The following is a 14286-nucleotide window of genomic DNA, read 5'->3' as shown; positions in this document are numbered from 1 at the left end:
AGGGTCGTCTCTCCATAGATCTGACCTGTTACCTGGCCTGGTTGAATCTTCTTGTTTACATCAAGATTTAACTCATTAATATCATAATTTTGAACATTCTAGAAAAGTTACATAGTGCACTGTTAAGGTTTTTTATGTTTTTTTTTGTCTTGTAATGAGAATAGTGATTCCTCTTGTATTAGTGTTGTCAGTGTATTAAGAAATAGACTTTATAAAAAAAAATAAAAAAAAACACTCAATTTAGACAACAGAATGTGATTTTCAACATTAATCACAGTACTTTCTTTTATATTGTCATGTGGCCTTGTATCTGTCCTGTAAATGTGACTTTTTTAGTATCAATACCTGCTCAAATGAATATCTAACTTTCTATACTCTGGACAACCCTAGATTCTATTAAATACTTGTGTTTCTCTCTCCAGCTGGTACCACTTACATCTTCGGACGTGACGGGGGAATGGTGATCTACACTTGGCCCCCGAACGAGCGCCCCAGCACCCGAGCGGACCGCCTGGCTCTGGGCTTCAGCACCCAACAAAAACACGCCATCCTCCTGAGAGTGGATAGTGCGTCAGGACTGGGAGACTACCTACAGCTGCAGATAGTAAGGGGTTTATTTGAGCATCATTTGAAAGGCTGTAGTTAGGAAATCAAACAAAGAATCAAATAAAATGAAACGTTGGCTAAATACAAATACTAAAATGACTAAATACACTTAAAGTAGTAAAGAGTTCCTCTAGCAAATGAGAGCACTTTAAGGCCAATGGGAAAAAAAAACATTAACACCATTTTACATTTTTTATACAACGTTTTAATGTGTTAGAGATCTTTCAGAATTTTCAGATCTACAGTTTGGAAAAGGAAGTCAGTGAATAAGACTTTAATGTTAAATCTACATAAGTCATTAGGGATGCACTGATCCATCTTTTCTAGTCTTGTGCAGCAAGATGGTGAGTTAAGTAAGTTTATATTTGTATAGTGCTTTTCACAAAGACTCTTTACAGAGCATTATTCAGTCACAACACACTCAGTGGTGATAAGCTACTGTTGTAGCCACAGCTGCCTTGGGGCAGACTGAAGGAAGCGTGGCTACCAATCTGCTCCATTGACTCCTCTAACCACCACCATCACACACGCACCACTTTCATACAAGACAATGTGGATGAAGTGTCTAGGCTAAGGACACAATAACAGTTTTTGCCACTGGCGCCCCCCTGTGGTACCTGATTTTCTCAGCGGTCTCCCATCCAAGTACTAACCAGGCCCAGCCCTGCTGAGCTTCTGAGATCTGACGGGGTCAGACTTTGACAAGCTGGTGTGACCACCCAAGATAGTTTTGCACAATATTTGTGAGTTACAAACTCACAAGAATCTTGGAGTGCGCCCGCTGTACGTTTAATTGGGTGGGTGGACAATCACAGAGCAGCACTGAGGTTTGTTTGGACCCCAAAAGTGAAGTGCCGAAACAACCCAAAAAAACATGACAACACAGACAGACGTACTTCAGCCTAAAGTATCTGCTGATATCCGATACCAAGTACCAGTAAATAGTCTTATCACACCATTTTATGTTCACGAACAAGATGTTGACTGAACTGATATTTGGACGCCAGTATTTGATCCAGCTATTGCCGCTGATATTCGATACCAGTATCGAATTGGTGCATGCCTATATGTCGTAAGTAGTAGTTTTGGAAAGTATCTACATATTCAGAATAATAGTTTTCACCTACTATATTCTGGCACAGTTACAACTTCATTAAAAATATTCACAGTACAGTTAATTTCCTAAAATCAAAGGAATTCGTCGCTGTATTTGATCGAGTAATTAAGTCTTTGAACTGCGCAGTATTAAAAAATGAGAAAGCCTGCGAGTTCTCGTGTGATTTTCCGCTCTAATTAGTTATAAATAAAAGCGCAACCTTATGTCACATTTTTACACTAAAACACAATCTGGCTCCACATGAAAATGAATATATTGTCAAATTATTCTTGGTTATGTACAAAAAAGCATCGTACATGGTGTCAGTGTGTTACAAACCAGTATATATCTTTTGATTGTAGAAAAATATTCCAGCTGGACCCAGAGACAAGCGGCAGTGACAGTAAATGTGTTGCTTATATGACATTTTGCTCCCTGTATCTGTAAATAGACAGGTCCTCTCCACTGCCTGTATAAAAAAACGCCATTATAACTGTTGTATTTTTAGAAAGCAGAGTGCGGTCTCTTTGCATGTTGATGACAATGTATTTTAATATCGCTGAGGCAGCTCTCCGGGACAATGTTATGTATAGTAATGGTCTCCTGGCAGCAGCGGAATGAATAGAAGCGAAAACAAGCATAATTTCACTGTTTTAGCTAAAGGCGAAAGTTCCTAATGCATATTTCCGAACGCGACACACAGGCCATCCATCATAATGTGAAAGTACATGTACTAATGGGTTTGTAGTTGTTATTTTGACAGGATTTAATGAAACAGCAAAATGTAATTCCGCTCCGGACGGGTATTGGTTGTGAATTAAGTGATGTTGTGACAGACTTTTAAAGGTCCTGTATCACGCAAAATGGATTTTTGTGAGCTTTTAGCCCTGTCGTAATGTTGTTCCCTCCTCAAAAACATATCAGGAGTTGTGTTTTGTTACATTCACACATGTTTGAGATCCAGGTTTATTAGTCTGGCTACATCTCCAAGGTCAAAATACTCTGTTACACCTTGTTCCAGAGCTAAAATCATCCAGATGATTCTAGTGAAGGAGTATGGAGTTTAAAAACACAGTTAGAGCTCTATTACCACGACATCGCAAGGTGGAACAGAGTGTTTTCTGTTTGAGAGAAGAATTAAATATGCAGGATTTGTGTGTTAAACATGTGTGAATGAAACAAAACACAACTCCAGGTCTGTTTGTGATGAGGAAACATTATAATTTTGATCAAAAAATAGGGTAAAATTGGTCCTTTAAATTACATCGACCTAAAAAAAAAAATTAACACACATTGCAGTAAATATAATGTTTTTAAACCACTCTCAGCCAGTTATCTCCATTATGTTTAATGTTTAAAATAATGTCTTATTTTTTATGTTAATTATTAAGTTAAGTTGCACAATATTTTCATAGTAAAACACAAGGAAATGGCAGCTGACAATAAAACACATTTGTATTACACAAAGATGTATAATGTTTTTTCTCTGGGCACTCTTGATGGCCCGCGGAGCAGTTTTGGGCCCTGTCTCAGTGGTTAGGGGCCCCTGCTCTGTCAAATATTCAAGTTAGGGATGGGCATTCAATTAAACTTTCTTAATCGATTGTTCAGAGAATTAACTTTCCATTATCTATTAATCATTAAAGTTGTTTATATTAAAATGATCATCATTATTATTACTATTACTAATCTGCATAAATAAGCTGAACTTTATAACATATAAATCATAACCACTATAGAACCACATCAGCCTGTTTGACATTATAATGTGTTTAATGCAGCTTTAACACATTTGTTTACATTTTACAGAAACCACATGACTCATTTGCATAAACTATAAACTCTGCTCTTAGCGCAGCTCTTTATTTAACAGCCATTTCACTCACTTTATTTTGTTGGTCTCTTTATTTATTTTGGCTACTGTTGTGATGAAAAGACTGATAAGTGTTTGTCTTTTGGACACATGTGACTCAACTTTATGTTGCAGTAACTGTGATATTGCGTTTACATGCACCATGACAAAACCGGGACACTAAAAAAACCCGATCATACCCGGGACACTAATGTGCTGTAAACACACTCACTGTCAGACTCAGCCTCGTCTCCTTATGCTACACTGTGCTCAGCAACCTACATTAGTTTTGTCGATGAAAAATGAACGTGCTTGACGAAATTCTTAATGATCAATTATCTATTAGTCGACCCATCATGCCCATCCTTAATTCAAGTTATATCTTCCCAACAACGATTTTAATCTTATCATGTAGCTCAGTGGAGCTCAGCCTGTTTCCTTCTTAACCCACAAACACAAAAAATATTACCCACACAGCAGTAAAATAGTGAATATGAATCTGCAGGGTGTGAAGCCTTGTTTAATATTCTTGCATACATTTTCAATTTTCCTCATATCTTCTGGGGACACCCTAAAATCATTCCACGACTCCTCTGGGGGTCCTAAATTGAGAAGCACTGTTGCAGACAATATATGGCCTACTTCTATCTCTGTGACACTTTTATTATTACAATCTTTTTACTGAAGGAGCTCTACCTGAGTCTTATTGCCTTAAAAAACAAAACAAAACATGAAAAACAACAAGTTCGTTTGCAGTGGTCCAAACTTATTCCTCACTTACCTTATGCATTGCAGTAAGAGCTTCGTAATTATTCACCAAGATGAGTTTACAAGAGCTATTCATAACTTTCACTTTAACAGATGTAAAAACGTGTTTGTATTCCCAGTCCCTTGAATGTATTAACAACAAAGACTGATTGTGCAGGTATGTGGAGCCTGAGTGACTCTACATCGTTCACTTCTACATGTTTTTCTTTTTGTCTTTTGTTATGTTTTATCTGCACATTATGTTAATGCTGCTGTTCCCTGCTCCGAGCCAAATTCCTCCTTGATTAGACAAAATAAACGAAGCCTAACTAACTTAACCACTGCAGAGTTTTGCCATGACAGTAAAGTTAACAACAACTAACATGCTAACACATACTTCCTGTATATCAGACAATAATTTGACCTCCATAGCTGCTTATACAATATGTCTGTACTGGGGCAAGATATTCACTATTTTGCTCAAATACATGAGAAAATCAATCAGGTTCAGGCTCTTCAACTGTCAGTTTATTTTAACTTTTTTATTACATTTGCATTTTTATAACTTCTGTCATTTTAGATGTGTAAAACAGACCAAGTTACAGGTCAGATCTGTGTAAAGGCAACCCCGCTCACAGTCAGAATGCCTGTTTTTCTAGGTATTTTATTTTCGGACTATAAGGCGCACTTAAAATTCTTTAATTTTCTCAGAAATCGACAGTGCACATTATAATTTAGTGCACCTTATGTATTAATTCTGCTTGTGCTTACTGACCTCCACTGAGTCGTGTCCTTTAGTCTGACAGAAGATGACCTCACAAGTGCTTAGAGTTGCAAATTAGCCATATGGTTTTAAGTTTCATTTCTGTAAAATGTAAACAAATGCGCACAAACCTGCATTAAACACATTATTACCCATTGTATATTTGAGTCATCCTCTTAGGAAATAAAAAAAAGAAACTTAAATTATCCTCTCACATTCACGTTCATAATACACATTCACCAAGACATGGAGGCAGCGCCAGTCGTCCATTCGTTTTGCTTAATGCGCCTTATAATGTATGAAAATAGACAAGAAACTTCAACATTATATTGCTATTGCGCCTTATAGTCCAAAAAATACGGTAAATGTAAGGTACAGCTGTTTAATGTCACACTGTGGAACATTCCTGGCAGAATGATGATATATTATCCATAGAAACAAGAAACTGACAAACCCTATACCAAAAAGTTACACAATGCACCTTTAAATACATTAAAAAAAAAACACTTGTGAAGCCAAAATTGTGAACTGAATGTCACAATTTATTAAATAGAAAGTATATTAAAATCTCATTAAAATTCTCGTGGACTGAATCTCTAACTGTCATACCTGCATAAGACTACAGAACTATTCAAATAAACAATAAAAGAAATAAAATAATTGCGTTTTTATCTGTTTTAGGACAAAGGCAACATCCGCGTGGTTTTCAATGTCGGCACGGACGACATAAACATCGAGGAGAGCTCAAAGTTTGTGAACGACGGAAAGTACCACATCGTGCGTTTCACCCGGAGCGGAGGGAACGCCACTCTCCAGCTCGACGACCTCCCCGTCATCGAACGCTACCCCTCAGGTAACCCTAGCCTCGCCCACTGTGACCCCGCCCACTTAAGCCCCGCCCACCCACACTCCAAACAACAACAACAACACACTTTAAGTTCAAACCAACCCTCCCTGATTATTGTTCCTATCAATGTTATTTTTTTAATCAAATATTGCAGTTTTTAAATTGCAGCTTTTGTTTTATGTTTACTGTGTTGGAAATGAAATCTGTGTGAACTTATATATATGAAAATGACTTTTTAAACCATAAAATGTGAGTTAGGTTAATAGCCACTTGTACTCTAGTCTAGTTATGTTATGCTGTTAAATAGTGATAAAGGTAATTGATGAAAATAGTGGAGCAGGTTGTGTTTTAAAAGACAATAATAACAGTTGGTGCATTTGGTCAAACAATAATTTAAAAAGATGTCATACTCTGAGTCAAATGTTTAACTAAAGAGTCAAAATAAGTAAAAGAGTAAAAAGTGTCTGTTTTGTTTCTCCTTTGTTGTTTTGACATAAAGTGGTAATAGTAGGTAATATAACACGACGAAGCTTAGCCCGTAGCTAAAATGCTAAATGGTAGTTGTTGTGAGGTGTGTGTGTATGTAGCTCTAAACTGTAACAGGATGTGCTTATGTTAAAATGAAATGTTTTAAACCAAAGCCAATGAACAGAGAGCAACAGTCAGCTCACACTTAAAGCGCCCATGACAGGTTTGACTTCTCATTTTACTAAAACGCAGCTTGTACGTAAGATTTAACTCAAGATTTTTACTTTTGTTTACCCCCAGTTTGGTCATTTTTTAGGTTTCAAATTTTACTTTCTGGTTGGAAAACATGACATCACGCTCGGGAATTGCATAACTTCTGTAGTGCACTGGGCGAAAACTTCTCTAATGTGCACAGGAATTAATATTTGATTGATTAAATTATAAGAAAGCGCTTGTACTTTCTTGAAATCATGTTTAAAGTATCAGAAAACAAGAATAATGTGTTTCTTTTGAGTAAAATGGGCCGAACTTTTGGACAAAATTCTCCCCAGTGTGGTGTCATCAATATGAAACTCTCAAAAATAAGACTCTACTTCCTATAATTTTCAACATATTTTTCAACTTCTCTTCACAAATTGTTTCTTGACTGGTTTAAAACTATAATTTACATTCACAACAGGTATAATCACACCAATTTAAGTCTAAAAAAAAAATTAGAGAATCGTCAAAACCTGTCATACGCACTTTAAACCCAGACGCTGAATTCTCCTTTCCTCGAGTGGACGATTGCTTTCTTTTCATGGCTCTTCTGTTTGTATCCAGCTCCTGTAACATTTGGATGTAATTACTACTCTTTTTCCATCTCTAAATTAAAGGCAACAATGATAACGAGCGCCTGGCCATCGCCAGACAGCGAATCCCCTATCGGCTTGGTCGAGTAGTTGACGATTGGCTACTCGACAAAGGTAAAAACCCTGATTAAAATTCATTAAAAGTTTCAGTTTAAAATAGATTTGCAGGCAGTTTATTATTATATTGTGCACCATCAACTAACGATCTAAAAACTTAAATCATAACTAAGTATTTAAAATGGCAGCTGTAGTGTGTAATACTGTGTAAACTGTAGTGCCTGTGAACGTATTGTTGATAATGTCAGGTTAAAGGGACGATGGAGAAATTAAATGTGAATAAATCAGAAAAATAGAATCACTGATAAAAGATGCTTTATTAAGACGTAATAATTCTGCTTATCGTCAAATTGTAAACAATAAAGCATTCACTAAAACATTGTAATCAAAGTAAAATTCAAATATATTGTAAAGTAAATTTGAAATAGTTTTTTATTGAACAAAAATGTAACAACAACAAAAAGATTCAGTCTTAAACTTCAGCGTTAAATTAGCCTCTAGTCCCTTTAACACAATGCTAGCTTAAACCTGTGCATGTTTCATAGGGCTGTACCACTCAGATCTGTCTCTGCTTGTCTACAAACTCCATAACATTTTGAATTCTCTACCAACCCTTTTCTGACCTCTCTCATCTGCTGCTTTTTCATCCTCCTCTCCCTCCCTCGTCCCTCCTCACTCCTCCTCTTCCTCTCTTCTCCAATGCTTTTTTGTTGTTTCTTCTCTTGAGCTATATATATTTCTTATATCTCGTTTTCTCTCTAGTCCCTTCACGTTTCTCTCCACGATTTGTTCTGCCATGCTCGATCTGTCCCATCCTCTTACCATGGCTTGGGGGTGTTGAATTGTCTAACGCAGAGATAAAACACATCGTACTGTACGCCTGGTTTTGACCGCTGCTACTTCTTTTCCGTGTCTCTCTCTTTCCCCCCTCTCTTTCTCTCCCCCCCTCTCTCTTTCTGTCTCCCTTGGGTGCGTTTGATTTGTGTGTGTGCGTCGCCCTAGGTCGTCAGCTGACCATTTTCAACAGCCAGACGACGGTGCGGGTGGGCGGGGGCGAGCGCGGGTCGGCCATGTTCCAGGGGCAGCTCTCGGGGCTGTACTACAACGGCCTGAGGATCCTCAACATGGCCGCCGAGGGACACCCGCACATCCGGGTGGAGGGGAGCGCGCGCCTGGTGGGGGACATGCCATCCTCCTCCATGACGCCCCAGTCCAGCGCCGCCGCCGGGGGAAACCGCTCTGACTCCGCCCCCTCCATCAGCGACATCACCACGACCACGGCGACCAACAGGAAGCAGGGCGCCACGCAGCAGGTCAGTGATGATTTCATACAAGACGGAGAGTACGCTCTGTTTATAATATGAATATATTATTGGGTTTTACATGATGTAGCCTGACAACTCCCTCCTACTTCATTTTTGAAAGATGAATAAGTTAAAGTCTGAATTATGTAGTATTTCTGGTAACACTTTATAATAACTACACCTTATTTAGCCTTAAGAAAGCATGAACAAAGACTTAATTAATAATGAGTCATGCTTAGTAAGTAAGTAAGTAAGTAAGTCTTCATTTATATAGCGCTTTTCACAGACATTTTCTGTCCCCAAAGACGCTTTACAGAGCATTATTCAGCATTATTCATTCAGCATTCATTCATTCACTCTATACCCTGGTGATGGTAGCCACAGATGCCCTGGGGCACACTGACAGAAGCACAGCTGCCATGCCACTCGGCGCCATCGGTCCCTCCGACCACCACCATCACTCACACACACACACCACTTTCATACTAGGCAATGTGGGTGAAGTGTCTTGCCTAAAGACACACAATGATTGAATTGATTGTATTTAACTGACCTTGACTATTAACTGTTCTTGGAGACCTGGAGCATGTTTTGGGTTGATGGGGGAAACCAGAGCACCCGGAGGAAACTCATCCAGACTCAGGGAGAAACATACAAACTCCACACAGAAAGGCCCGGGCGACCCGGGGATCGAACCCAGAACCTTCTTGCTGTGAGGCATGGGTCAAAAAGACGTAACTAACAGATAATAGCTGCCGGAATTATCGTTGCATTGCATTATTAGTAAATCAATCTGTCATAGCTTACTAATCATCAACAAATGCTCAAATTTGTACTTAAATATAATGGTTGGTTCAAATGGTTAGTTCATGAGTAATTAAGTATGAAATAATTATGAGTAACTCTTTACAGCACAGGTGAATTAAGTGCAAGTTAAGTGCTAATTAAGGCAGTAATTAAGTAGTTACTAAGCATGACTCTTTATTAATTAAGTCTTTGTTCATTATTAATTAGTCTTTGTTCATGCTTTATTAAGGATAAATAAGGTGTAGTTATTATAAAGTGTTACCGTATTTCTCTTTATTGGAGTACACTTTCTCTGATCTTTCAATACTCTTTGGTTCAGGCTCAGGTTATACATATGAGGATGCTTTGAAACCTTATTTTAGGTGAGTCAAACTTGTACAGAAAGTAGTTCTAAGTTTTAGCCTCAGAAGTAGTTCTCAAAAGGAATCCCTCTACTCTGTCTGTCTGTCTGTCTATATTAATATCATCAATATCAATATGAAGAGAATGAAGATATGAAGTTTAGACCGTTTAAACATCTATTTGAGAAAATAAATGTGTTGTAAAATATTTTTTGTATTCAAATCAGTAATCTAACCTGAACCTGAAATTCAGATGCAATATCATTTGAACTTTTAAACATGTTATAACCATAGTAGACCAACCTTTTACCCCGAAAAAACGAAAAGGACAAAGAGCTACTAGTTTTAGCAGTCACAAGAAACTGAGTAAATATAAGAGCCACAGTGAGCCTGAGATGAGGTACAGATGCCTATAAAACATAAACCATTACCCATAGTAGAGCACAAAGTTAGGCATCAAAATGACACACGCATAATGGTAAATGGCATTTAATTAATTATATTAGACTTATTCAGCACAATACATGTAATTCAGAAATCCCGTGGCGAGTTATTTGGAATCGGGTGGAAAGTTATCAGTAGCTCCCGAGCTACAGGTTAGAGACCCCTGATATAGACTTTACTAATGCCGGACATACACAGCTCGATATTTTCGATCGTTTCACTCAGCCCCAGCTCAAACTGTACGACCAATTCGCAGAGTTTAAAAGTTCACAGCTCACAATTCGTGTTCTCACAGTATATAAACTACTTCGACAGAGCAAAACTCTCACAAGAGGCGACTGGGTTTCAGACAGGTTTGGTATTGTCGTGAGGCATTATTCAGTTCTCGTTACCCCATGTTTACTACACGAAGCGCGATTAAGTGAAAACTCGGGCCCAATCCCAAAAACAGTCGCACGAGTGAAAAATTGGCTGAAAAAGGGCCAAAAATCGCACAGTGTATGCCCGGCTTAAGACTGGACTAAGGGAGTATGTTGTCATCCATTCAGCTCCAGTCAAATATGGGGCAAATTTGGAGCCAAGTTCCATATTACCGTATTTTCCGGGCTATTAGGCGCTCTGGATTATAAGGCGCACTGTCATTAAATGGTCTATTTTCGAATATTTTTTTCACAAATAAACCGCACCAGGACTTTAAACGAAACACAACAGTTGGATGGGTCAGTGGGACTTTGTTTGTTCGTTCACGGTGACTCTGGGCTTTGTTCAGTTGTGGCGTGTAGGGAGGTGCTGTCTGGGACCACTGGATTGTCGGCGTGTTCGCAGTGACTCAGTTGTTCAGTTGTGTCTAGAAGTGGCACATTGGACTCGCTTTTTCTGGTTCGTTCCTCCGTTCCGTTCCTCGTCGGCGTGGAGTGATGAGTGTGTCTGTGGGTGTTTTTCGCTGTGCGGTCGCTGTCTGCTCCATGCATGTTTGCGGCTTTGTAGTTTACTGAAGTCGTGCTGGGACATCCGAGTGGATTCGTGTGTAGGGCGCTCTGGATTGTGGGGCGCGCCGTTGTTTTTTGATAGGGTTATAGGCTTAAGAGCGCGTCTAATAGCCGAGAAAACACGGTAGTAATAGGAATTGATTTACGGACAAAACAGTCAAATAAAAACCCCAAGATCATGTAGAGCGCGTTAATATGAACATTTTAAAAACAAAATGATGAGGCTCACTGCAAGAGTTACAGAAAGTGGGGTCACATTTTTCAACATAAAATCAATTGGAGCTAGAGTTGATGGAGCCAGAAGTGCACCCATGCTCACTTCCAATTTAGAACGCAGTGGCTTGCAGGTTAGCTATGTCCATTTATCTATAGGCGAGTTTCATTGTTGACAAAAGCGCGCGTTGCATGCTGGGAATTATTTTGGTCGGCGGCAAGAAACACTAATTCAACATGATGGATGGAGTGAGAAAGCACGTAAAGGGTATTGATCCCGGTTATTTATCCACTCTAACGGCAGAGGACCCAAGATGATTTGACCAGAAATTGGTCATAAGCATCGATGGAGCCAAATCACCCTTTTCAACCCCGACAAAAGGTGGACCAAACCAAATTTCTGGTCAGAATCGCCAACTACCTGGACAAATATTCACTTTGGCGATATCCACAATGACTTGGTGGAAACTCCTGGGCCATTCACAGCAGAAAAGATGAAAACCTCCAAGAGTCTCGATGCGTTGTTGAACTTGTTGGAGTCCACGGTTTGCTTGGATCTTCTACGTTTGCTCTGCGAATGTTTGAAAGCCGTTTAATTCACCGTTAGCGGTTCTTTTCACTCAGAATACGAAAAAGACATTTTCCTTTTTCCGCGCTTCTATTTGTGCATCCGATAATGCAGCAGGAATTTACCATTATCGGGGATAAATACGCGAGTTTACGCACTGTGTTTGACGCTATCCTGTTTCTTGCCTCCAACCAAAATATTTCCCAGCATGCAACGCGGGCTTTTAATAACAATGACGTCAGCTGAAACTGGCCTATACAGTCTATGTTCATCATGTTCCCTCATCAAAACATGAGTTACATTAATCTTCATTCACACTTCTCTCAGTAACATTCTACATTTAGTCTTTATGATATTACATTAAACATTAAAAAAGCTTATCAGAACATAAACATTTGATACTAAAATGGCGGGTTTCATTGTAATATTCTGTAAAACCCTGTTATCTTGACTGAGCCTGTGTGAAAGTGACCAAGAAGGTTCATGTTATCATAGTTTCTGGAGGTAAGCCTTTAAACCATAATGAATCCTATTTGGCTCTCTGTATGTAATTCTGATGATACATATCTTACATATTCAAGGAGAATTAGACCACGTTTTTACAAGGAGGATTACTGGATTAGTGCTAATGAAGAACAAGAGGAGAGCTGCAGAGTTTGGGGGACTTTTTCTGCAAGATCAAGTAATATAATGGAAAATTAAGCTGTGTTTAGAAAGAGAATTAGTCGGGACGGGACAAGATCTCGTAGCACAAAACCTCGCGAGACATAAATTGCTACAGAATGGTGCACACTTGAGATTTTTTCCTTCTGAATTTACATTTGGCTTCGATAAAAAATGAGTTAAGAGCCTGCACCTGCCCGCACCTGCCTGCACCTGCCTGTTAACCCAAGATTATATCAAACTTTTGCACTGCATACGCCACGGACTGAACCAAGACTAAACCAGGACTAACCAAGGACTGATTCCAGGACTGAAGAGGAGGACTAATCCAGGACTGAACCAAGACTAACCCAGGACTGAATTAGGACTAAACCAGGAGTAAATGAGGACTAAACCAGGACTAAACTAGGACTAAACCAGGACTAAACCAGGAGTAAATGAGGACTAAACCAGGACTAAACTAGGACTAAACCGGGACTAAACTAGGACTAAACCAGGACTGAACCAGGACTAAACCAGGACTGAACCAGGACTGCACCAGGACTGAACCAGGACTGAACTAGGACTAAACCAGGATTAAACCAGGAGTAAATGAGGACTAAACCAGGACTGAACTAGGACTAAACCGGAACTAAACCATTTCTAAACCAGGACAGAACCAGGACTGAACTAGGACTAAACCAGGACTAAACCAGGAGTAAATGAGGACTAAACCAGGACAGAACCAGGACGGAGCTAGGACTGAACCAGGACTGAACCAGGACTGAACTAAGACTACATAAGGACTAAACCAGAACTGAATCAGGACTCACTGTCAGGACGAGCTCGGGGTGACCGCAGAAAGGACCGGTGTTCTGTCGCAGAAGTCTACCCGCCTGTAAAATTCCAGAACATTAAACCCCGCCCCTTTCAGCAAATATTTGCCCGTTCAAGACCCGGTGCAGGAGTCCAACTTTTTGTGCAGTGGTTTGCATCTTCCTCTGTCTTTTGGATGCAACCGCAGGAGCCTTTGTCGGTGCAGAACTTTTCGTCGACATTGTGGGTTTTGTCGGGGAGAAAACTTCTCCAGTATCACACTGCTAGAGATCGAACATTTATGTAAATTTGGCAGCTGAACACATTTTGTACTGTACAGGAGACACGGCACGGAGGAGCTTGATTGACAGTGGTCTGCAGTCCCTCAGCCAATCAGGACGCAGCGGGAGGAACACAATGCACGTTCATGCACTGAAAAAAAAAAGCATGCAAAATTGACGAAACCAGCGAGACCGCGAAACCTGAACCGCGATATAGCGAGGGACGACTGTAGTTCCAAAAAGCAGTACTACAATAACCTCTGAAGCATAAAATAAATAAAAACAGTGAAGCGAAAATAGTGAAATAGATTGCGCTATTTATTTATTACTAATTATGTCAAACTCTTGTCTTGTTGAATTAGACATTGTGAGGTTTGGTCAAGTTTATAATTGAAAACTTATTAAAACTTTCCTTTGTTTGTGATGTGAAGGTTGTAATAATCTTGATTAATGCCTTTGTGAACATACTTGAATAGGAATGAATTTGGTTATGTAACAATGAAAAGAAAGAGGGAAACCATATTGAGTTATCAGCTTGAAATTAGCTTTAAAAAAAAAAAAATCTGTCTTTTTGATACAAAGCCTAAAACTTTT

The 14286-nt window shown here is 39.2% G+C and overlaps 1 protein-coding gene across 1 annotated transcript in view; it reads left to right on the top strand.

The window, feature by feature from the left end:
• The window catches only part of nrxn1a (neurexin 1a), a 323968-nt gene that overhangs the window by 256419 nt on the left and 53263 nt on the right, over positions 1 to 14286 (top strand). The window contains exons 21-24 of the mRNA XM_055150076.1: positions 423 to 604; positions 5746 to 5917; positions 7255 to 7344; positions 8290 to 8600. Coding sequence (XP_055006051.1) covers positions 423 to 604; positions 5746 to 5917; positions 7255 to 7344; positions 8290 to 8600 — 755 coding nt within the window. The remainder of the gene's footprint in view (positions 1 to 422; positions 605 to 5745; positions 5918 to 7254; positions 7345 to 8289; positions 8601 to 14286) is intronic.

The sequence above is a fragment of the Boleophthalmus pectinirostris genome, unplaced genomic scaffold (assembly GCF_026225935.1).
Source record: "Boleophthalmus pectinirostris isolate CB_2022bp ecotype Guang Dong unplaced genomic scaffold, ASM2622593v1 HiC_scaffold_14, whole genome shotgun sequence".
NCBI lineage: Eukaryota > Metazoa > Chordata > Actinopteri > Gobiiformes > Gobiidae > Boleophthalmus > Boleophthalmus pectinirostris.
The sequence above is the reverse complement of the archived record's forward strand: the minus strand, read 5'-3'. Positions and strand labels throughout refer to the sequence as shown.